This window comes from Balaenoptera acutorostrata, chromosome 3 (assembly GCF_949987535.1).
Source record: "Balaenoptera acutorostrata chromosome 3, mBalAcu1.1, whole genome shotgun sequence".
NCBI classification, from domain to species: Eukaryota; Metazoa; Chordata; class Mammalia; order Artiodactyla; family Balaenopteridae; genus Balaenoptera; species Balaenoptera acutorostrata.
Genome location: NC_080066.1, coordinates 24,352,144 through 24,375,839, shown reverse-complemented (window position 1 = coordinate 24,375,839; position 23,696 = coordinate 24,352,144). Strand labels below are relative to the sequence as shown.

Here is a 23,696-nt window from a genome sequence, read left to right as displayed (position 1 = left end):
GCTGTGTCTGTGATTAAATGTTGCCTGATCTACGTAAGTGACCATCGGTTCAATATCATGTTTCTGATGTTCTGTGTATTAGCACTCTTAAATTCTGAAGCTACGATGATAATAATTATACTTCCCTATAGGAGCTTACAGTCTGGAGCAAAGGCAAGCAAATAATGAAAAAAAAACGTGGTAAGGTTTTTTGGTAAACTGTTACTGAAGTGTATGTACCAAAGAAGTCATAATTCATAAGTTTATGGCTCAGGAAAATTTGCAAAGTGTAAACACTCATGTATCTACAATCTAGATCAAGATCTAAAAGGTCCTATCATTACAGAAGCCTCCCTTGTGTCCCTGCCCTTTTCGTTATCTCCACAAAAGTACCCACAGTCATGACTTCTATCACCATAGATGTGTTTTGATTGTTTTTGAAATTTAAGTAAACAGAATCATACAGATGAAGCCTTTGGGGTTTGCTTTTCCTTAAAATTCAACATGTCTGGGAGATTTCATTCACATTTGTAGAGCAGCTTTTTTCATTGTTTTATGTTACCACACGTGATAAATATCTTAGAGTTTAGTAATTCTGTTGATGGAGGTTTAGGTTATTTCCATCTTGGAACAATTATAAATGCTTCTCTAGATCTTTTGTGCACCTCTCTTGGTTTAAATTTGAAAGAATTTCTGTTGTGTACATACCTAGCAGCGGGATTGCTTGGCCATAGGTTCTGTAAATGTTCTGCTGCTTTGGCACTGCCAAACACTTTCACAGAGTGGATGTATTGATACCAGTTTATACTCTCTGGCAGTTGTCTACATCCTTGTCAGCACTAGGTATTGTCACCCTTTTTCATTTTGCCATCCTGGTAGGAGTGTAGTGTTATATAATAATACCTTTAACTTGTATTTCTTTGATGGCCAGTGAGTGGGGTTAATCATGCATATTGGTTGTTTGGAACTTAGATATTCTCTTTCCAAAAGTTTCTGAGCACTGTGTGTGTGTGTGTGTGTGTGTGTGTGTGTGTGTGATTTTTGCTTGTTTTCTAATTGAACATTCTATTGAGAGAATTGTAGATTCACATGCAGTTGTATGAAATAATACAGAGCGATCCCTTGTACAGTTGCCTCAACTCCCCTCAATGGGGGCTTCCCTGGCGGTCCAGTGGTTAAGACTGCGCTTCCACTGCAGGTGGAGCGGCCAAAAAAATAAGTAAAAATAAATCCTCCCAATGGTAATATTTTACAAAACTATAACATATCACAACCAGGATATTGACTTGATACAATCCAAAAATCTCATTTAGATGTCCCCAGTTTTACTTATAGTTGAGAATCTGAACTCATAAGGACAACACTTATTTAGATAACCTAGGAAAATGGGAGGGGGGAGAATAGTATCTTAAAATGTTGGGTTGGATTCCCTGAATTTGCTTTTTAAAAAAGAAAGAAAAAAGCCCTAGAATGGCTGAGATAAAGAGATGATTATATCAAATATGGATTGAAGTCCCATACATATACATGCTGAGAGTTTAAATCAGGATAAACACCTTGAAAAACTGGTCGGCAGTATCTACTAAAGTTGAACATTTGTATACTGAATGATCAACGATCTAAAATATATACTCATCAGAAATGCATGCAGTCACATGTACAAGATATTCATAGCAGCACTGTTCTTAGTTCAGATAACCATGCTTTAAAAAAGGGGAAAGAAAGGTTTACTTAAGATGTCATGGTAATTAAGATAGTGTGGTGGTGTTTCAAGGATAGAAAAATAGACAATGGAACACAATAGAAACAAATACGTATATAGCCACCTGATTTATGAGTCACTGTAATTCAATGTGGAAAAGAATATTTCCAGTAAATGCTGCTGGATCCGCTGGATATCTCTATAGGAAAAATCCCTGATCCTTATACCATACACAATTTTAATTTGAGATAGATCATAGATATAAAAGGTATAATAATATAGCTTTTTGAAGAAAATAGGAGAAAGGCTTCATGATATTGGGAATAGCAAAGATTTTTTAAACATGACTCAAAAAGAACTAATCATTTAGGGAATTCCCTGGCGGTCCAGTGGTTAGGACTCAGCGCTTTCACCGCCATGGGGCGGGTTTAATCCCTGGTCGGGGAACTAAGATCCCACAAGCCACACAGTGCGGGCCAAAAAAAAAAACAAAACAAAACTAATCATTTGAAAAACATTGATAATTGGGCTTTATTAAAATTAAATTATCAAACGACTGAGGGAAGATATTTACAATACAAATAAATCTTGTATATAGAGTATGTTTTTTTAAACATCCACAAATCAGTAAGAAGACAGAAAATCCAATTTTAAAAAATGAGCTTGGGACTTCCCTGGTGGTGCAGTGGTTAAGAATCCGCCTGCCAATGCCGGGGACACAGGTTGAGTCCTGGTCCAGGAAGATCCCACGTGCCGCGGAGCAACTAAGCCCGTGCACCACAACTACTAAGCCTGCACTCCAGAGCCCGTGAGCTGCAACTACTGAGTCCCCGTGCCACAACTACTGAGCCCTCGTGCCTAGAGCCCGTGCTCTGCAACAACGGAAGCCACCGCAATGAGAAGCCCGCGCACCACGACAAAGAGTAGCCCCTGCTTGCCACGACTAGAGAAGGCCTGCATGCACCAACACAGCCAAAAATAAATAAATAAACAAATTTTAAAAATGAGTTTGAAGTATTAATAGACACAGTAACAAATGAATTTCCAGGGAATTATGCTGAAAATGTGTTTATGTGCACAAAAGTAAGTCTGAAAGTTTATAACCAGAACAGTTATTTTTAAAAGATCTCTTGACTTATGTATCTTACTACTGGTATTACTCAGCCACGGAGAAAGAAAAATAAAATAAGAGGAAGAAGACTACCTGGAAAATATTAGGTTTGGTTTTAAGAGTGGATCCTCCAGGGCTTCCCTGGTGGCGCAGTGGTTGAGAATCTGCCTGCCAATGCAGGGGACACGGGTTCGAGCCCTGGTCTGGGAGGATCCCACATGCCACGGAGCAACTGGGCCCGTGAGCCACAACTACTGAGCCTGCGCGTCTGGAGCCTGTGCTCCGCAACAAGAGAGGCTGCGACAGTGAGAGGCCCACGCACCGCGATGAAGAGTGGCCCCCGCTTGCCACAACTGGAGAAAGCCCTCGCACAGAAACGAAGACCCAACACAGCCAAAACTAAATTAATTAATTAATTAATTTTTAAAAAATAGTGAAAAAAATTAAAAAATAATTTAAAAAAAAAGCTGTACTGATTTTAAAAAAAAGAGAGAGATCCCACAGAGCTCCCTAGCCCTTCCCACCTTGTGAGGATACAACCTGAGAAATCTGTGCCCCAGGAGAGGGCCCTCACATGACCATGCTGCACCCTGATCTCAGACTTCCAGCCTCCAGAACTGTGAGAAATAAATGTCTGTTGATAAGTTACCCTGTCTGAGTTATGGCAGCCAGAAGGAGCTAAGACAGTATGGACTACCATAACGCACTGCTCAGGATTAAAGGCTTCAGTGTTCTGTGGAATTGCCCCAGCTGCACTCAGCTCCTTTGCCCGAGATCACACACCCTTTCCAGGGAAGCCCTCAGGCAATGACTTACCAACAAGGGAATATAAAGGTCCAGACCCCTTGTCCCAACTCAGGACAGAGGTGATAGGCCATCCCCGAGTTAGAGCTCCCTATGGGATTGCCTGAGGCCCTCCTTGAAAATGCAGTGCAACCCCCTTCCCTTGCACAGGTGTGGATCCCAGTAGCACTCAATAAACCTGCAGGTTGATCTCCACTTCAGAACTGGAGAACTGAATCTGCGACACATGGTTATGTAGGGGAATGTCCTTGTCTGGGGATATACACGCTGAATTGTTTCCGGGTTAGATGTCATGAAGTTTGCAACTTATTTTCAAACTGTTCTGAAAAAAAAAAAAAAACGGTTTGTGTGTGTGTGTGTGTGTGTGTGTGTGTGTGTAAACATAGTAAATGTGGCAAAATAGTCAATATTAACAATTGGTGAATCTAGGTGAAGTGTGTACCTGTGTTTATACTTGTTTCAACTTTTCTGTAGGTTTGAAATTTTCCAAAATAAAAGATTAAGGGGTAAAACACACACACAGAGGCAATATAAGAGATGTAAAAGGAGCCTGCAGAAGTATTGGAACAGAAGAGAGCAGGGTGTTGTAAGATCCAAGGTACTAGAGTTTCAAAATTAAGGTAGTGTTCAACATTCTCAAATGGCTACAAAATGGTCAAGCAAGTCTAGGACTGAAAAGCGTCCCCCAGATTTAGCATCTAGAAGGTCCCTGATAATCTTGGGGACAGAAGTGTCAGTGGAGAAAATATTATAGGCACCCTGCCACCTAGCATCTTGCTCCTTGTCTACAGATTGTCATTTAGCGGAAGAATCATATTTTCCATTCTACTGGGTTTCTGGGACTTCAAAAAAATTGAATATTATGTTCAAAGTTCTGGAATGGTCCCTATAAGGAAAACGTAGAGCCATGCAGCAACTCACAGTTTATTGGAGAGGCATGTAAACTCAAATACTAAATGCACTGTGATAGGTGCAAGAAGAGGGGAACACAGGAGGGAGAGGAGGGGAAGGGAGGAACACTCCAGAAGCTTTCAGAAGAAAAAAGCACAAAAGGATAAACAGACTGAGTAGGTGAGCCACTGCAACCTGGCTACCCATAGGCTGAATCTGGCTTAACCGTGGGATTAGTTTGGCTTGCAAAGTAAAACTTTAAAAATGTATTTCCAATAGTTAAAAATATTGATCGAGCTATTGATCACAAAATCTCGGTGTCCCGCATCTGATTAAGATCTGGCAACACTTGGCTGGAGCGAGGAGAAGACTGGGGCAGGCAACAGTTCTCCATACACAGACTGCTTCGCTGAGTTAAGGACTTTCCGCAGGCAACTGAGTCCTTTCTTCCTTTGACAGGTCCCAGAAGTTGGTGAAGGGCACATCGGCAAACTCTTGCCCACAAGCATGCCACCCGTTTTTTGTAAATAAAGTTTTATTGAAACCAGGGCTGTGATTAGAAAGAAGTGAGTGAGGCCGGAATTCGGGGGCAGTGGTTGGATTTTTAAAAAATTGTATTAAAATATTATTGATCTTGATTACGTTTTCTGCTGCCCCCGTAAATTTTGCCCGGAGGTCAATGCCGCGCTGGCCACACCCTGCACCCCGCCCTATTGTGAAGGGTTTTCAATGGCATGCTTAACAGCTTGGACCTGATTTAATCTATACAATGGTAAACAGCTTTTTTTTTTTTTAGCAGAGACAAGCAGAGGATTAGATCCAAGTCTGGGAGAGTCCTGAAGTTTCCACGCCCCAAATCCCACCCCTGCACTCACAGCCTCTCAGGTTCCCACTCTTCTCTAACACCCGCATTTCAGTTTCATATCCCGGTTCGCTCTTCGGCCCCTGAACCACTGACGTTCCCTCCTCCTTCATCTCCGAGCGAGCACCCCGGGAAGGCCCCAAGCACCTGCCTCCTTGGGCGCATCCTCCACCGGCGCTCTGAGCTGCCATTTCCTGCATCCTTCCAGGCCCGAGAGTCGATACCGGGACCATCGCTCTGCTCCAACGGGGCGGAGCTTCCTCATCGGCGCGCTCCGCACTCGGCTAGTGCTGCCTCCCCCCGGCGACCATCCAGCGGGAGGCGGAGCGAGTCCAAAATGGCGGCTCTCAGGCTGGCGCGCTCCGTGCTGCTGAGGCTTTGAGGTGGTCGCCGGCGGTCGGGGGGGACGATTTCCCCGCCGCGGGGGCCCTAGAGGATGAATCAGGGGCTCTTCTAAGGTTAGGCGGCGGGGGTGGAGAGAAGTGGCAGCAAGGACTGCGGTGGAGTCCACGGAGCGGGATGTGCGAGAGTTACTCCAGGTCGTTGTTGAGGGTCTCGGTGGCGCAGATCTGCCAGGCGCTGGGCTGGGACTCGGTGCAACTGAGCGCCTGCCACCTCCTCACGGACGTGCTGCAGCGCTACCTGCAGCAGCTGGGACGGGGCTGCCACCGGTACTCTGAGCTGTGTGAGTACCGGGCTGGGTGCGGGAGGGCTGCCTCTGGCCAGTCACGGGTGACACCTCCGCGTTCCCCTTCGCTCTCCCGGCGTCCAGGAGGTGTTGGTCCTTCACCCCCACCCCGCGATTGGGTGTCTTCTCGGCCCCTGACGCCCCTCCGCTTCCACTGTCCCTGGAAACTCGAGTCATCCCTTTGGTCCCTCTTCGTGAGCCGCTAACTTATCCCGCCCGTAGCCCGAGCCCTGTCCCCGCTCCCAGCTCCACAGCCTCTGCCCTCCTCTGTGATCTCATCATCGTTCTTAATCATCGTCTACTTGGGCTGCGTGTAGAACCACCTCCAGAATGTCTTACAGCCTCTGTTACTTTGGTCCTTTTCCTCCCTTGCCCGCAAACTACTACAACTAGTTGTCACAGGCGCTCCGTCTACCGGCCGTTTCTTACAAGCCTGGCCATTCTTCAGCTCCTGACAACACATACTCGTTGACAGCTCTGCTCCGTTAGGGACACTGCCTCTTCTTTATGTGCTCGTTTCATAGACAGCATCTCTGCTTACTCCTTCCCAAGGCCGACTTGGTCGGTTTCACTTAGATTAACTGTGGCTTACGTCTCAGCCACCCATTGATTTCCTCCTCTTCTATATTTTTGTGTCAGTGGTTATCAAAGTGTGTTAGAGGGATCTTCGGCAATTTACAAGGCTCCCCAGGTAATCTGGGCTACAGTACATGGTTTTTAAGCGAATGTCTGGTAGTATCTATAGCTGGTGGCATTTACTAAGTAGAAGCAACACATCATCTCATTGATGGAAAGTCTGTGTGTGTGGAGGGGGAACTACCCCTCATTTAAGTTTCGGGGCATTATTTTTCAGGTGTTAAGCTGGAAAACTGGGTGAAGTGTTTCATAGGATATTTTTTGTTAAAGAGGTTGCTCCACTGAAAAGTTGAGACCCATGAATACACTTTACTTCTTAGGCCCTAAATTCCATTCCAGCGCCATAGCGCTGCCAGAATAATCTGTTAATCTCTCCATCATGCAAATCTGGTTGTGTCATTCTTAAAAATATTTCAGTTGGTTACAGGCTGAAAAATCTAAGCTCTCAAGCAGCACACACTTCCCTTTGTGAGCTAGCATTTTTCTTATCTTCTGCCATTCTGTCATCCTAAATCTGCAGCCATGCTGAGCTACCTGCCTTTTCCGAAACACTTTAAGCCATCCGTTCCTGCATGCATGCTGTTTCCTAGCGTGTCCTTCGCCCCCTGGTCCACCAGTAGTACGACTTCTAGTTTGAGATTCACTTATCACTTGCTTTAGCAAACTCGTGATACCTGTTCTCATAATTCTGTGCATATTTCTGCTATGTTATTGAACACCTTGTTTTGTAATCATCTGTGTATATCTCTCACCCTCCCCTCTCCCCTCCCCAGGAGACAAATTTATTATATTTGTATTCTGTAACCTAGTACAGTGCCATAATAGAATAGGCACCCAGGAAGTATTTGTTGAATAAATAAGGGAACTGATAATCCACCACCACAATAACTATTTAGTCATTGCACCTTTTGAGTTTTAAAAATGTGTATTTTTAGACAGCTTGATTTCATGGATACTTCTAATCTGAACTTGGAACTGCTGAGTAGCTCTCATTCATCTTGATCTTAAAAGTACACCACCAGCACACCACTCTCTGCTTTTGCTTCTCTTCCCTCCCTCCTCCCTTCTGGTGCTTGAGTATACTGTTACAGCATGCGCAGTCCAGGTTATATTTTTGCTACCAAGTTCCCTAAATGAGGACAGATGTTCTGTACCTTTAGGTAATCAGAATAACCCTGAATACATAGTTACCGTTCCTGCCTTATACATGGAACCAAACAGGTGCTGGCACTCCAAGCAACCAGGTATTCTAGAGTCTTCGGGTGATCCCTGTTTTGTGTTAATGTGAACCTCGATAATTACCCAATTTCTGTAATGATTTTCTTGCTTTTAGTGAGAATACGATGATCGGGTTCATTATTCTCCATTGTGGTTTGGTGACTTTTTGAAAATGCTAATTCCTGGTATACTTATTAGTCATAGACTTTTTTTTTTTTTAACATCTTTATTGGAACACAATTGCTCCACAGTGGTGTGCTAGCTTCTGCTTCACAACAAAGTGAATCAGTTATACACATACACATGCTCCCATATCTCCTGCCTCCCGCATCTCCCTCCCTCCCTCCCTCCCACCCTCGCCATCCCACCCCTCCAGGTGGTCACAAAACACAGAGCTGATCTCCCTGTGCTATGCGGTTGCCTCCCACCAGCTATCCATTTTACGTTTGGCAGTGTATATATGTCCATGCCACTCTCTCACTTTGTCACATCTCACCCTTCCCCCTCCCCATATCCTCAAGTCTATTCTCCAGTAGGTCTGCGTCTTTACTCCCATCCCACCACTAGGTTCTTCATGACCTTTTTTTTTTTTCCTTTTTAGTCATAGACTTTTAAATATTCTTTTCTCTACACTATTCTTATTTTAAACCAGAATTCTGTAACATCAGGTCACCACTATGCAATCTTGTATTCTGTTTCTTTATTTCCTTTGTCTTTCTGACACATGTTTATTGAGCACCACTTATGATCTGAGTTCTGTGCTACGTGTTGGAGAAATAGGGTTACTTAGGCACAGTCCCTGCCCGTAAGGTGTGTAAAAGGGTGTCGAAATGTCAGTAAAAACAAACTGATGGTATTTGTTCCTTTTTGAAAACACGCTCTAAAGTTAAAGCAAGTATCAGAAGTTACTATCAATTCAACAAATAATGCATTTGAAAAATTCCCTAAGGTAACGATTTGCCAAAGCATTCAGGGGCAGAAGTTTCTGTATGCATTGTATTATACATTAAATAATGTGTGTGTACACTGAAAGCAGTGCACGGTATAGGTATAGGCAGTAAATGCAAAAGGAATACAGTGAAGGAGAGACACATGCACACTCTGGGTTCCAGGGCAGGATTCACTGGAAAGATGAGATTTGAGTTGAGCCGTGAAGCAAGGTTGTATAATGTAGGGAGCGTGCCAGGTAGAGAAAAGCATAACCTGAGATAACCAAGTGGGAGTAAGTGAGGCGGCCAGCTTGGCATATGTAACCAGTTCATTTGGAAGGTGCTAGAGGAAAATGTTAAATGGAGCGAAATCAGCTTAGGGAGGGACTTAACAGAGAAATTACAACGTGGTAGGAAACACTGCATACTCTTACGGAGGGGGATTGCGTGATGAAGGTGAGGCTTCAAGACAATTGTGCTGTCGGTTAAGTGCAAGAGAAGCGCAAGTGGGGAGACTTGAAACTAGGCTGAGACAGTGAGAATAGGAAGAGGGAGAAAGGAAAAATTCTGAAAGCCGGGACCCAAAAGGGTGCAGGGGGAGCACCGGAAGGTCTTGGGTTGAAATTGCAAAAATGTGGAAGAATTCAAGAGGACCACATTTTTAAGATTGAGAAAAGAATATTGCTTTTAATAAGAATCAGAGAGTTGAAATGCCTGTCTGTCATTAAGGGAAAGAATGAGTATTCATTTTATTTATCCTCTCTTTTTTCTACGTCAAAGAAGTAACCCATACTTGTATAAAAATTCAGACTACAAAATCTTTGAAGTTAGAAACGAGTCTCCTGCTTCAACTCTGCCCTTCCCCTGTTCTGCAGCTTTCAGCCCCATAAACTGTTACAGTTGGATGTATATCCTTCCAGAAGTTTCCTTGTGTGGGTGTGAGCCAACATGTGTCTGATTTTTATGAACTTTGGATTATTCTTTTCCATTTTACATCATGATTTAATTTCAGACAAACTGAGTTTGGCATGATCATAGGAGATTATAGTTTAAAAAAATAAGCTATTTATTGGAAATCTGGAACTGGAATTTTCATAGAAGTTTTAAAAGATGTAGAGACCTTAAGTTCTGCTAAGGGCAGGCAGAGGAGAAACTTCCTTTTGTAAAGAGAATCTCACTATATCTAATGTTTTATCATTTTATCTCTACCCATTTTATACGGTGTCTTCTAAATACATTTAAAATTTATATGTAAATTACCTTTATGGTCTAAGCTCTTTCAGCACATTTTCTTGGATTTAAAAAATTGATTCAGTGGTATAATTCATTCAACAGATGTTTATGGAGTGCCAACTATATGCCAACCACTGTTGTAGTTTCCAGAGTTGTATCACTGAGCAGTAGAGAAAATGGAATGGACATTTACCTAGCTCAGCGTTCTATCAATACTTATTTGATAAAATACAATAATAGTAATATTTATCGGGCATTTACTTTGTGTCAGCCACTGTTCCAGGTGCTGTTGACCATCTATCAGTTACTTTTGACATTAGTTCTGTACTGGCTGATTGTTAGTATGAATTGTCTGTGGTGTTCTGGTTGGTTGTCAGATCATATTTAAAATTGACTTTCAGAGTCATCTTTCTAATATTTAAACAATATGATGTTCTACTGAAAATCTATTCAATTTTTTCCAGTAACTGGGTCTTAAGTGTATAGTATATTTGATTCTGAGCTGCATATTTACCTAATAACTTTTTTCTTCATATTCTAAAAAATATTCATGGAATTTGCTTAAAATAATTTGCTTTGCTTTTGACTTTGTTTCAGATGGCCGGACAGACCCAATTTTGGATGATGTTGGTGAAGCTTTCCAACTCATGGGGGTTAGTCTTCATGAACTAGAAGACTACATCCACAACATTGAACCTGTCACTTTCCCACATCAAATTCCTTCATTTCCTGTTAGCAAGAACAACGTACTTCAGTTTCCTCAACCCGGAAGTAAAGATGCAGAGGAAAGAAAAGAATACATCCCTGATTACATGCCACCCATTGTGTCTTCTCAAGAAGGTTTGTGGGGTTTTTTGTTTGTTTCTCGCTCATATATTTGTAACTATTTTAACGGGTTTTTAATCTTCTTAGATTTCCTAACAGAATTACATAAAAAGTTATGCTAACATATAAATTCTAAAAATGCAGTAAAAATATTGTAATACTACTTACAAATTATTCTAACCTTTAAGCCAACAAACTTGCAGCGGGCCTCACCAGGCAGACCCATGGAATCAAGGGTATGTCTGATGAGGCTTTGATTTCCTTTGTAAATATTAAGTAGGGGAGAGCAGAATGTGACCACAGAGAGAAGTCTGTCAAAGATGTATTATGTGAGAATGGGATATTAAGTAAATGAGAAAGCCTTTGAAACATAAAGAAAATTGGGGTAGCTCTCCCCCTTCCCCCCTTATTATAAATGTGAGTTGGATAATACTGGAAACAGTGAGTGAGTGAACATTCACTAATATTATGCAGATTTATCTATTTATCTGTTTCGTTTTGGTTTGGTTTTTTTTTGGCTGCGCTGTGTGGCTTGTGGGATCTTAGTTCCCCAACCAGGGATTGAACCTGGGCCATCAGCAGTGAGAGTGTGCTATCTGCATTTTTATGATGAGTAGAAATGTTTATGTTTGGTCATATAGAATTTTTACTGTAAAATAATACCTAATCAGGCACAGTAGTCAATCCATGCAGAGTTCCTTTTTTCCTGCATGATTTTACATGTTAATCATTTAGGTTCACTAAGATTCTAAAGAGATACATAGTAATTTGTGGTCTTTAACACAGGTACAGAATATTTTTTCTTGTTAAAAAATGGAAAAGCTGAAATTTCTTTCTTTTTTAAAATTCTAAAGCCATAGATGTGCTTCAGGATAATGCCAATGATGGCAGAAATAACTTTCTAACCTTTTTATTGATGTACAGTTCAGTGGTTTTAAGTACATTCACATTGTTACGCTACCAACACCACTGTTCATCTACAGAACTTTTTAACCTCCAACTCTGTAACCATTAAACAATAACTCCTCATCCCCTTAGCCCCTGGCAGCCACCATTCTATTTTCTGTCTATGAATTTGACGACTCTAAGTACTTCATATAAGTGGAATCTTACTTATCTTGTGTCTGGCTTACTTTACTCAGCATAATGTCTTCAAGATTCATCTATGTTGTAGCAGGTGTCAGAATTTCTCTCCTTTTTAAGGCGGAATGATACCTCATTGTACGTATTAAACCACATTTTGTTTATCTATTCACTTGGTGGTGGATACTTGGGTTGTTTCTATCTTTTGGGTGTTGCAAATAATACTGCTATGAACGTTGCAAATACCTGATTCCCTGCTTTTCAGTTCTTTGGGGTCTATACTCAGAAGAGGAATTGCTGTATCATATGGTAATTCTATATTTAATTGTTTGAGGAACAGCTATACTGTTTCCACAGTGGCTGCACCTTTTTTCCTTCCCACCAGCAATTCCCGAGAGTCCCAGTTTCTTGTGGTTCATTTCTTCTAATCTCCAATTGCACTTTAATAGCATTTTGAAGTGTTACTTACTTGTTTAAGAGACTAGCTTTAGACATGAAATAAGTTGTTTTACAGTCTGTGTGTCAGTGTTTCCTCATCTGAAAAACTGGATGAAAACTGGCCCTAAGTTGTAGAGATTTATCCTGGGTTGGTGCGTGGCCATCAGACACTCTGGGTCTCGGGGCAGCAGGCTCTACTGAACAGTGCTGGTGCTGTAATCAAATGTGCTGAGATGAAGTGCTGTATTCGTGCTTGGTGATAGGCACCATGGGTGTGGAAAGAACTCGCTGTAACCTTTTGGAAAGTTGTCATAGCTTTCTGATTTGAGTCCGTTAGAAAAAGACTCTGCTTGACAGCTTAGCACTTTTCTGCTTAAAGTTCTTAGAGATTTAATCCTGACTGAAGGCAGCAATCAGTTTCACCAGTAAATGTGATACAAAGGGTGCCTTCAGTAAATGTTCTTGAACTCAATTCAAGTAAACGTTGTTTATAGGATCTTGGCTGTAGAGGTTCCTTGTTTCTCCTTTTCTGGCCTAATGGTACATGAACAGCAGGACTTGGAAATCTTCACATGCATCTCGGTCATCCCCAGCTTTCCTTAGTAGCTGCTAAAAATCTGTCTCCTCCTCGGCTTTGAATTTATTTGTATTTGTAGCCTTTATTACCTTGGAGGAAATCTTACTGTTTGTAGCTCCCTATGTAAAGTCATCTCTTTAAACCCCTTATTCCCCAATGTCAGTGTTTTTGATCATAGAAACTTATATTTGTTACAGCATCTCTAAGCATATATTTATTTACTTTAAAAATATAACAAATACGTTTCAATATTAAAATTATCAAAGGTGGGTTTCTTGGGCAGAGGCCTGGTAGTAGCTGTATTGAAAAGAACTCCGTTTTCTCGTATAAACAGGTCATGACTATCAAGTAGGCCTGGAATGTCCTTCTTTGCTGTTGTCATTGGATGTGATTTATTCAGCATCCTGGACCTCTTCATGAAAGTAGTGCTAAGTCAGTCCGTGATGTGTCCTCTTGTACTTTAAGAATAATCTTTGTATGGCTCTGAAATTTTTAGCTGAAAGGCCACTTAGAAGTACACAAAATTTGGAATTGTGCTAAGAAAACATGAATGGTAATCAAATGCTGGGGGGAAACTGAAGGCGTTACATAGGAGGAAACTAAAGGAAAGGCACTGTATATAACTGACACATCAGTGATCTCAGAAGGATATGAGTTTTATGTCAGTGGGTTAGACAGTGGTAATGTGTAACGGCCAAGACTTATGTTCGTTATCAGCTGGCGTGTGATTCAGTCGGAACTACTATCTTCCCCATGTAGAAAGTTTTAGTCCATTTTCTCCATGCGCTTTGGAGCTTTCTAAATCTGTTTTGTAGTTTTCATTTCATTCTGTCTCTTGTTACACCTCCTTTTTAATAGTTATGTTGTTTAATTTTTTTCTAGTCTTTTTGAAAATTTGAATTCATATTTGATTAATCTCAGTTCCTGGGTCACGCACAGGTTCATCTCTGGTCCATGCATGGCCTGCATTTATTCATTTAGAGAGTTATTTAATTATTTTTAATAATGTAATAAGCCCTAATGAGCTCATTACTCAAAACCAAGGCTAGGACTTAGATTATAATCTACGCTTAACCCTGTTGTTTCATTTCTATGGCACAGTGAAATTCTCTCCAGGTGATACGGTTATCATGTTCAAATACTGCCAAGGAAATGTAACAGAGATAGTAGATTTATGCTGGGTAGTGAAGGAAGTATGAAAAACAATTCAGTGATTTTAGCTAGTGACTTCTGTCTGAAATTACAGTAGTATATTTTTCAGTTTCTCTTCTGGATTATTTGAAGCAAAAGAAGAATCTTATTTCAAGTTTTCTTCAATAAAAATTGTAAACATTTTAAGAGGAGAATAATCTAAGCCTTGACCACTTCTCTTTTCAGCTAACACTTAGGGATTTTCTAAGGAGCAGAGGTATTGCTGATTCATACGATATGCTTATGGGTCATAAGGATGTAGTAATGATAGGCAGTACAGTAAGATGCTTATCAAAAACTTTTCCCCTTATTCATGGAAAAGGACATAAAATACAGTCCTGTGGTTACCATTTTTTAATATAGCCACACAAGTCAACGTAATAAGTCATTTACAACCTGATGTCTTTTTTTCCACAGGCACAGCATGTTAGAAAGTATCTAGTATTCCGGTTAGTGGTGCGCAGTGTGGTACAGACGTGAACAGCTTTGATAATAACACCTGTTCACCAAGCTTTTTATTTTGTTTTTATTTTCCTAAGAGCCATGGACATGGTCAGACTTTGGTCATAACATTTTGTTCGCAAAGTACTGTCATGGGACTACCCTCTTATCAATCCTTTGACTTGGTTCTCGTCAAAAAAGCGTGTGAACGTCTTCTCCACACACAGCAGTCTGTCATCTGGTGGGGGTGGAAGCATAGAAGGCCTGAAGGAGCAGCGGGCTGTAGTAGAAGAAGCTTGGGCTTCGTGGAGCTGTTCAGACGTGACTCAACTAGTTACTGAGTTTACAGTCTCACCAAGTCACTTTACTTTTCCAAACGTCATATCCATCATCCATAGGATAGGTATAATAATACCTGCCACGTGAGTGATGGTGAGGACTAAGTGAGAGATTTTGTAAGACATTTATATAGAATAGTACGGTGCTGAACGCATAGGACACATAACAATGAATGTCCCATCTCTCTTCTTTTTTTTTTTTTTTTTTTAAAATAAATTTATTTATTTATTTATTTTGGGCTGTGTTGGGTCTTTGTTGCTGTGCACAGGCTTTCTGTAGTTGCAGTGAGCGGGAGCTACTCTTCGTTGCAGTGCGCGGGCTTCTCATTGCAGTAGCTTCTCGTTGCAGAGCACGGGCTCTAGGCATGTGGGCTTCAGTAGGTAGGTGTGGCATGGGGGCTCAGTAGTGTGGCGCATGGGCTTAGTTGCTCCGCGGCATGTGGGATCTTCCTGAACCAGGGCTCGAACCTGTGTCCCCTGCATTGATAGGCGGATTCTTAACCACTGTGCTGCCAGGGAAGTCCTGCTTCCTCACTCTTGAGGAATTTCCTTTTCACTTGAAAGACAATATACATTTGTGAAGTGACTTGACAATAAGAATAAATCTAAAACAATGTTAATCACATGCTTAGGGCTGAGGGAACACAAACTTAACAGCTGGGCTGGGGTGCATGCTTGATGGAGGAGCTCTCTGATTGTCAGCCCTGTGAAGATGGTGTGGGAGGAGATGAAGTAGAAGGCATTCCTGCCCGTTGTATCTGATTAAATGTTTACAAATGAGACCTGTTTGAAGTATTTTATAAATGCACGTCTTGCGTAGACTATTACAGTTCTGATGGCCGGTACCCAGTGTGTTTTACCAAGAACATTCTCCCGCCAGCCTGCCATATGTATTTTCAGATTCACAACAGTAACAAATTTTTCTTCCCTGTTTTGTTGTGCTGAGGAATGCGTGAAAAATAGCATTCTCTGCCAAAGTCATTGTTTGGTTCTCAGAGTGTGTTCAGTAGTGTTCAGGTGGTCTGTTGATCTGTCCATAATATTTGAGAAAGAAAAAATAAATAGAAACCATTTACTCTGCTTTATTTATTGCAGAAACTTACCAACGTCAACCTAGCAAACTTGGTAAAGATACTGTGATGTTGCTACTTTTAGGGTTTTTATTTCTAAAATATTTTAAATTAACTTTATTTTTTAGAATAGTTTTAGGTTTACAGAAAAATTGAGAATATAGTACAGAGGGTCCCCTTATATCCTGTACCCAGTTTCCCATAGTTTTAGTATGTTATATTTAGTATGGGATGTTTGTTATAGTTAATGAACCAATGTCAATACATTATTATTAACTAAAGCCCATTATTTTTAGTTTTTACCTAATATCCTTTTTCTGTTCCAGGATCCCATCCAGGATACTCATTACTTTAGTTGTCCTGTCTTAGGCTCCTGTTGGCTGTGACAGTTTCTCAGACTTTCCCTGTTTCTGATGACCTTGACAGTTTTGAGAAGTATTGGTCAGATATATTATAGATGCCCTTCTGTTGGAATTTGTCTGAGGCTTTTCTCATGATCGGACTGGAGTTACGAGTTTTGGGGGAGGAAGACCACAGAAGTAAAGTGCCATTTTCATCACATCATATTAGGGGAACATCCTATCAACGTGATTGATCAGTATTGATGTTGACCTTGGTCACCTGGCCGAGGTAGTGTTTCTCAGCTTTCTCTACTGTAAAGATACCCTCTTTCCTGCTTCCCACACTGTCATCTTTGGAAAGAATTCCTTATACCTAGCCCACAGTTAAGGAGCAGGGAGTTACACGCCCCCTCTTTGAAGGTGGAGTATTTCCACCTTCAAATTAAACTCTTCTCCAGAAACTATTTGAAATTCTTCTCAATTTGTCTCTTCTCCCCCAGGGCTTATATTATGAAGCTCTTTTATTTATTTGTTTGTTTGTTTATTTATTTATTTATTAAATATTGTTTTGTGTGTAGTTTTTAAAAAAATATTTATTTTTTTATTATTTATATTTTATTTTATTTCGCTGAGTTGGGTCTTCGTTGCTGCGCACAGGTTTTCTCTAGTTGCAGTGATTGGGGCTACTCTTCGTTGCAGAGCTCCAGGCACGCAGGCTTCAGTAGTTGTGACACGGGGGCTCAGTAGTTGTGGCTCACGGGCCCTAGAGCGCAGGCTCAGTAGCTGTGATGCACGGGCTTAGTTGCTCTGCAGCATGTGGGATCTTCTGGGCCGGGGATCGAACCCGTGTCCCCTGCATTGGCAGGCAGATTTTTAACCACTGCGCCACCAGGGAAGTTCTATTTATTTATTTATTTGACTGCACTGGATCTTACTTGCGGCACGCAGGACTTTTTTGTGGCCGCGTGCGGGATTTTAGTTTCGGCATGCGGTATCTAGTTCCCTGACCAGTGATTGAACCGGGTACCCTGCATTGGGAGCATGGAGTCTTAACCACTGAACCATGAGGGAAGTCACTATGAAGCTCTTTTAAAAGGTAAACATTTACAGGTTCAAAATAATTAACAAAAGTAACACAAGCGTGTTGAAAAAAAAAAAGAAATATTGCCTAAGTATATTCAGTATAAAACGAAAGGTCCTCCTCATTTTCCTCGTACTCCCATTCACCATGAATAACCTTGTTTAAAGTATGAATCCTTCTAGATCTTTTAATAGGAAGTGTTTTGACTCCTTAGACTCAAGGATATGTGTCTATTTCAATCCCTACTATTTATTTCTCAAGCTACTGCCATCTGACTTCTCCCTCCATCCTTTTCTTGAAGCAACTCTCACTGAGATCCCAAGTACTGCCTAATTGGTTGACTTAAAGGAAATTTTTATCCTTACTGATCTGTTTTTTTCTGGGGGTGTGGGTATAGCTTAGTGAATTATTATAAAGAAAATACCTTTTAACCATCTCCCAGTTCAATACATAAAACTTTACCAACCACCCCAGAGCCCTCCACATGACCAGCCCCTCTTCCCTCCCTCCACTGTCCTCACTTTATAGCACATACTGCTTTGCTTTTCTTTATAGTTCTGTCAGTCAAACATGTATCTCTAGATACTTTAATTTCTTTTCATAGCCCCTATTTTTACTTCACATGTCTTTTAAAGTTTCTTTTAATCTACAGATCCTCCCTGTAATTCCCTGCCCCCACCAAATACCTCTTTTTCCTTACAATGTATTCGTTGAGGAACCTGGGTGGTTGGACTTATAGGATTTCCCAGTCTGGATTTTGCTGACTGTGTACTCATGGTGCAGCACAATGTGTTTCTTGGAAATTGGCAGCAAGAATCTGAGGATTGATCAGTACCTCTGGCAAGATAGATGAAGGGTCATGTTCCTTCATCAGGAGGCAAATAATGTCTGGTTTTCACTCTTTTTTTTCTTTGGCTGTGTTGGGTCTTCGTTGCTGCACACAGGCTTTCTCTAGTTGCAGCAAGTGGGGGCTACTCTTTGTTGTGGAGCTCGGGCTTCTCATTGCAGTGGCGTCTCTTGTTGCAGAGCATGGGCTCTAGGCATGTGGGCTTCAGCAGTTGTGGCACGCGGGCTCAGTAGCTGTGGCTCACGGGCTCTAGAGTGCAGGCTCAGTAGTTGTGGCGCAGGGGCTTAGTTGCTCCGTGGCATGTGGGATCTTCCCGGACCAGGGATCCATGTGGGATCTTTCTGGACCAGGGATCGAACCTGTGTGCCCTGCATTGGCAGGTGGATTCTTTTTTTTTTTAGCATCTTTATTGGAGTATAATTGCTTTACAATGTTGTGTTAGTTTCCTCTGTATAACAAAGTGACTCAGCTATACATATACATATATCCCCATATCCCCTCCCTCTTGTGTCTCCCTCCCACCCTCCCTATCCCACCCCTCTAGGTGGTCACCACCTAGAGGGGTGGGATTGGCAGGCAGATTCTTAACCACTGTGCCACCAGGGAAGTCCCTGGTTTTCACTCTTTTTGATACTAGGAGTTTCAGTGCTCAGTGCCTAGATCTGTTCATTCGTTGGGGTCACAAGGTACTGATATTCTATCATTTTGCTTTTATCTCATTCTTTAACTGGAATAATTTTATAAAGAAATCCTTTCCTTCATCCACTGTTTAGTTACTTAGTTCATACAGCAAAAGCAGGATAAATGCTTGGTTCTTTCATTTTATCTCCCTAGTCTTTAAGATAATGAATTGGTTCCTTGTCATTCATAGGTGACTAATTGTTTTTTTTTAAATATATCATTATGAACTCATAGATTTAAAGATATTTGTTAGGTTTCTTTCATTACAATTCTTACCCTTATTGCAAACCAGATCTTCCCATCTTTTGGCCAGTGGAGGCTCCTTCTGTCTGGCTTCCGAATCCTTTTGACATGATGCTAGTGGTCTCTGACGGTGCCCTTGCTACCTGGTGTCTTACAGTGTCCTAGCTCATCGTGTATATTCTTGTGCCACACTCGGAATCAGTCACTTTTCCAAGAAAACCTTGGCTTCTTGGGAAATGGCATTTCCAGTTCACAGTCTGGGCAGTTGGGGTGCTTACTACAACTGGGTTGTCACTGTTCCTAGGCAATAACTAAATAAATATCTATATCATGTATATACATACAGATGTGTGTGAATACATAGACAGTTAGACAGACAGATAATAGATAGGTGACCTCAGGAGTTTATGCAGATATTTCCAATTCAAATTCATGACTCTAGGTGTTTTGCTTTTCATGTTACATCAGTAAATACTTTTGTCTCTAACAAGAATTCTGGTTCTCAGGGATAAAAAGAAGATGATAGAATTAGAACATTCCATAATTACTCATTTGCCATATCCTAGATTACACGTACAGTGTTAAAACCGTCATTTATGATTCATGAAACAGGTAAAATTTTTTTTTTTTGCTTATGCTATCCTATTACTCCTCACCCCCAGTTTTCTATGATTGTACCTTGTCAGACCATATAGCTACTTTCTTGAGTTCTGTTACATCTTTTGAGTTTTCCTAATTTTGATTTATGCTCTTTCATGTCTTCTAGACCATCTTCAAATAGAACATTACAGTTTTCATCTGTTTTTTGAGTATGTGTTTCTCATGTACTTCCATTGTCTGTAGGGGTGTTACTTTGGTATTTCATCTCCTTTTTCTTATAGAAATTGTGCAGGTGAGTGTAGGTTTTCTGAACATCTGGAAGGAAGTTGAGGGTGGTTTTTCTAGCTTTACGTGCTCCCTCTTCTGCTGTTGCTGTGTAATGTGCAGACATAGCTTGCTTTCTGAGATTTTCTGTCTCATTTTCTTCCAGCACTTGTATCTGGATCTTCTCTTTCCTTCTTGCCAGCTTGCTTTTCCTTTTCTGCTCAGCTATGACTCCAGGCCCAGCAAGTTTCTTCTCAGTGGGCTCTGTCCTGGGCAGAGGAGCCAAGGGTCAGGTTTGAAAGCTCAGGGGGCTTGACCCTTCCACCCTCTACATCAATCCCCCCCACCCCCGCTTCCCCTGGCCCCTAGAAGTGGTCAGACCTTCCCAGCCTCAGCCCCTCCTCTCATGTGGCCTGCCTGGCTGGCAGTCAGGACCTGCTGGGGTTTTAAGGCTCTCCTTTTTCACGAGAATCTTCTTTCAGTCTCCCCGTTGCTTCTCACCGTTTGCCCTGGCAGATGGGTAGTACTCAGGGCTCGTGGCTCTTGGTGATTGGTCCTCACCCTCTGTGTTTTGGTGTCGAGGGGTGTACTTTGTCACCTCATTATAGTAGTTGCTCTATTTTTATGTGGCAGTTTGGGAAGATCCCCAAACTGCACTGCTGCTAAAGCCACTTTCTCCTAGGATTCCCTTTATTGGGCCTTCTTGCTGCATTGGTCACTGTTGGGCACCCCTTGAAACTCCTTTTCTTCAGTGACATCGTCCTCTCTTAGTTCTTTTTATGTGACTAGTTCACTCTCTGTGCTTCCCATGGGCTCATCTCCCGTGGCTCTTCTACCTCCAGGATGTTGATGCTCCCAAAATTGTATCCTTGACCTGCTGCTTCCCACACTGTACAGCGTTTCAGTGTGTGATCTTCTCTACTCTCCTGGTCTCACCTGTCATCTGGATACTGATGAGTCCCCAAATTGTCCCCTCATACCACAGCTTTGAGAGTCTATAGCCAGGCGTCAAGCGGCCATTTCCGCTTTTCCCATAGGTGCCTCACATTGGCGCGTCAGGGGCTACACACAGTACCTCACCCTTGATGACCTGTGTTACCTGTTTCTGTTGGCGGCGCCATCTGATACCCAGCCGCTCAAGCTAGACGTGTGAGCGTTGTCTTTGGCCCCTCCGCGCACTCTGCTCCTTCAGTCCCATAACCAATTCTGCTAATTTTCTTTCCTAAAAATTTCTAAAACACTACCCCCAATTCCCTTTGTTTAAACCTTTATCTCTCTCCTGAACTGTCCTTATCTTCCACGATAAGCTGCTAAATAAAAGTTAAGTCTATCCCATAGTGTAAAACACCTCATTGGCTCTCCACTGCTTACAGGTACAGTGCGTGCTCCTTGTTTCTCAAGGAAAACCAAAAATGTCTGTGGAGAGCAAGTTCTTTTTTTCATTCAAGATAAATATAGCTTAAAAAAACTTCTTTTATGTAAATGTAATTTGATTCCCACTTGGGCCTCTTATTTTTAAATTAAAAAAAATTACTGTATTGAATTGAACATTTCCACTTTTTTTTTTAATGATTGCTTTTATTTATTTATTTTTGGCTGTGTTGGGTCTTCGTTGCTGCGCACGGGCTTTCTCTAATTGCGGTGAGCGGGGGCTACTCTTCGTTGCAGTGTGCATGCTTCTCATTGCAGTGGCTTCTCTTGTTGCGGAGTACAGGCTCTAGGCGCGTGGGCTTCAGTAGTTGTGTCTTGCAGGCTCTAGAGCGCAGGCTCAGTAGTTGTGACGCACGGGCTTAGCTGCTCCACGGCATATGGGATCTTCCCGGACCAGGGCTCGAACCCATGTCCCCTGCATTAGCAGGCGGATTCTTAACCACTGCGTCACCAGGGAAGTCCCTAATTTAAAAAAAAAATTTTTTTTTGTTTTAAATTTTGGCTGCACTGGGTCAAGATAAATGTAGCTTTAATCATTCTAAAGAAAAGACGTTTATTCTTCCAACTTAGATTACTTACTGACTGAATAGAAGAGCACTAATGAGGAAATTTGCACTGCTTTTAAGTCACTAAAATATCAATATTTGTTTATTTGAAAGTAGAGATATAGAAGCTTGGCATCACATGGCAAATTTATAAATATTATTTCATTTAATCTTGAAACAACCCTAAGGGCAGATGCTATTATCACTTCCACTTTACAGAAGGAGAAATGAAAGTTCAAAAAAAAATGTTTCAGTTACCTTGCCTTGCGTTACATGGTGCATTGGGAGCAGGGCTGGATTCGGGTTTTGGTGATTCCGTTCAGTGCCGCGTGCATGGATGCCCAGTGTCGAGTCCTACACGGGGAAGTGGGATTGACAGTAGAGAGGAGAATGAGGCATCCCCTCTCCCCACTCTCGGCCTTTCCTTCTGTGGTTGTTGGAAGTCTCAGCCTGGGCAGGCCTTCCTGAGTGGAGCAGTACCGTCATCAAGCCCATCTTCTCAGCGGACAGGCTTGCGGAAGGCGTCCTGGCCCCGAGTCCAGCCCAGTGGCCAACCCTTCCCTGGACCCTCTCAGGGTCTTCCCTCCTGACGTCCCAGGGCTGGGGCGCGAAGGTCTGGACAAAGTTTATTCTGTGTATCCTAGGTGGTTACCTGGAGGCATCGTGTTGTTTTTCTTAATCCTACAGCATCTGAGCCTAAAGGTTACATCTGAAGTGATAGGAAGGGTTGATATGTGGTGACTTGTCTACGATGTTAAGGACAAATTTCTGAGCGTGAACCTATAGGGCCCTCATGATGAGACTTCTGTTTGCGTTTTCATATTAGTTTCCTGCCCCTCATTGCTTCAGGCCTTAGTCTCCAGAATCATTAACTTGCTTACATTTCCCCAAATGAACCATGCACCTCCATGTCTTTGCTCAGGTTCATCTGGAGACCCCTCCTCAGCCGGGCTCCTTTAGGCGCCATGTAATGTGCGTCTCCATCATCACCCTCAGTATGTCTTGTTCTAATGATTGGTTTTGTCTCCAGAACTTACACTGGTCTTGCTTCCTTTGCACTCTCTCTCCACTCCTCCTTTTGTGCAAAACCTAAAGCCCTTTTACTCTACCTGAGCGGTCAGTTCGAGACACAGAGAAAGGTACTGACCGCTGTCCTTAGGGCAGTTTGTTCAGAACGCTGGGGAAGCTGTCTCAGGAAGTAGCTTGTCCAGAGTGATACAGCTGCTGAGTGACAGAGCTGGCCCTCGAGGCCCAGAATTGGTCTTAGCCCAGTGTCCTTTGCATCGCTCATCACCCTGCTGTTATTCTCCAAGTCCAGGTGTGAAACAGAGCAGGGTTTATCCTTGGGCTCTTCCAGTGTTCTTCTTTTCCTTTCAGATTGACTCCTTCAGTGCAGTTACTTAAAAAAAAGAAAAAAGAAATCACGTTTGGTAACATCTTATTTGATTCTTTCACTTGTGTGAGTTTCTGCTTATTATTATTGTCCTTTGAAATGGATTTTTACCTACAGCATAAGTTTTTAAATTAGGTTTTTAAAAAATATGTGTATCTCTTGCTTTGCATTCACACTAGCAGAATCAGCCCTTAAGTAGAGGTGTATACATTTCACAATGGACAGTAAAAGTACCAGCACATGCTGATATGATA

General features: G+C 41.9%; 1 protein-coding gene across 1 annotated transcript in view; it reads left to right on the top strand.

Moving 5' to 3' along the window:
• The first annotated feature begins 5,672 nt into the window (after window positions 1–5,672).
• TAF3 (TATA-box binding protein associated factor 3) overlaps window positions 5,673–23,696 on the top strand; it is a 152,575-nt gene continuing 134,551 nt past the window's right edge. The window contains exons 1-2 of the mRNA XM_007167423.2: window positions 5,673–6,034; window positions 10,651–10,893. Of these exons, the coding sequence (XP_007167485.1) occupies window positions 5,869–6,034; window positions 10,651–10,893 (409 nt within the window). The 5' untranslated portion in view covers window positions 5,673–5,868. The remainder of the gene's footprint in view (window positions 6,035–10,650; window positions 10,894–23,696) is intronic.